This window comes from Asparagus officinalis, chromosome 3 (genome assembly GCF_001876935.1).
Source record: "Asparagus officinalis chromosome 3, Aspof.V1, whole genome shotgun sequence".
Taxonomy (NCBI): domain Eukaryota; kingdom Viridiplantae; phylum Streptophyta; class Magnoliopsida; order Asparagales; family Asparagaceae; genus Asparagus; species Asparagus officinalis.
Genome location: NC_033796.1, coordinates 1,169,975 through 1,171,012, shown reverse-complemented (window position 1 = coordinate 1,171,012; position 1,038 = coordinate 1,169,975). Strand labels below are relative to the sequence as shown.

The window sequence follows — 1,038 nt, the reverse complement described above, 5'->3', positions numbered from 1 at the left end:
TACTTTCAGCGATTTGTAGTAAACCACCAATAACTTATTTAATTGAGAAAATCTCCAATATCTTTTGGGTAAATTACACTAAATCCCAATAAATGCATTGATTTTACAAAGTTTTAGGGCTTTAGTGTAATTTACCCTACATTTTATGTGGTCTTATGATTTTTCAAGGAACAGACATCCCTTGTAATCTTGGAAGTAATTATTAACTAATAGTGAGGTAAAAATATCTTTTTTGACACCTTAAATAATTCAGTTTGTTATAGTCAAGATATAAGATTTAATATATTACGTCCCCTATTCAGTAATGTTGGCTTGTGGACGTCTTTCTCCAATAAGCAATCTGAATTTAAAAAAAAAATAAAGAAGAAAAACTATCATTGGTACACATCGATGAGAATTAGGTGGGCAAATAAGGAAATTGCATCGAGAAATTAATTTTCGTACGCTATGTCACTGTCATATACGTATAGGGTCACTCCCCCAGCATGGGATACATACGCACGCGTAAAAGGAAAATACGTTCCTTAAGTCAACTAGCCCGTCTTGAGTACGGGCCGAACCTCGAATCCACCTCCGGCGCGTTCGACGACATCATAGGGCAAGTAAGTCCCAAATATCTTATCCCACGATATGAAGAAAGGCTGCGCATAGTTGTACTTGTTCCCCTTCAACTGATGGTGCACATCATGGTAAGCGCAGTTGTTGTCGAACAAAAGCTGTAGGGGATTCCACGGCATCCACAGGGCACAGTGGACATCGACGGTCTTGATGGTCGCGAAGGTGAAGAAGTAGATGCTGGTGCGAGTGGTCATCCCGGATAGAAGGAAGGCCATAGACCCTCCGACAGTGTCGAGGATGAGGCCCTCAATGGGGTTGTTGTAAAGGGCCCCGTAGGCGTAGGGGGCGACGAGGGCGTGGTGGTAGGAGTGTACGTGTTTGTACAAGAACTTGTTCGTGTGCAGGTATCTGTGGCCGAGGTATTGCCATGAGTCGAGCACCACCATCGCGATGAGGAACTGCCAGGCGTCGACCGCCATG

General features: G+C 43.3%; 1 protein-coding gene across 1 annotated transcript in view; it reads right to left on the bottom strand.

Moving 5' to 3' along the window:
• LOC109832465 (sphinganine C4-monooxygenase 2-like) overlaps positions 431–1,038 on the bottom strand; it is an 8,096-nt gene continuing 7,488 nt past the window's right edge. The window contains exon 3 of the mRNA XM_020399820.1: positions 431–1,038. This exon is cut by the window's right edge and continues 31 nt beyond it. Within this exon, the coding sequence (XP_020255409.1) occupies positions 534–1,038 (505 nt within the window). The 3' untranslated portion in view covers positions 431–533.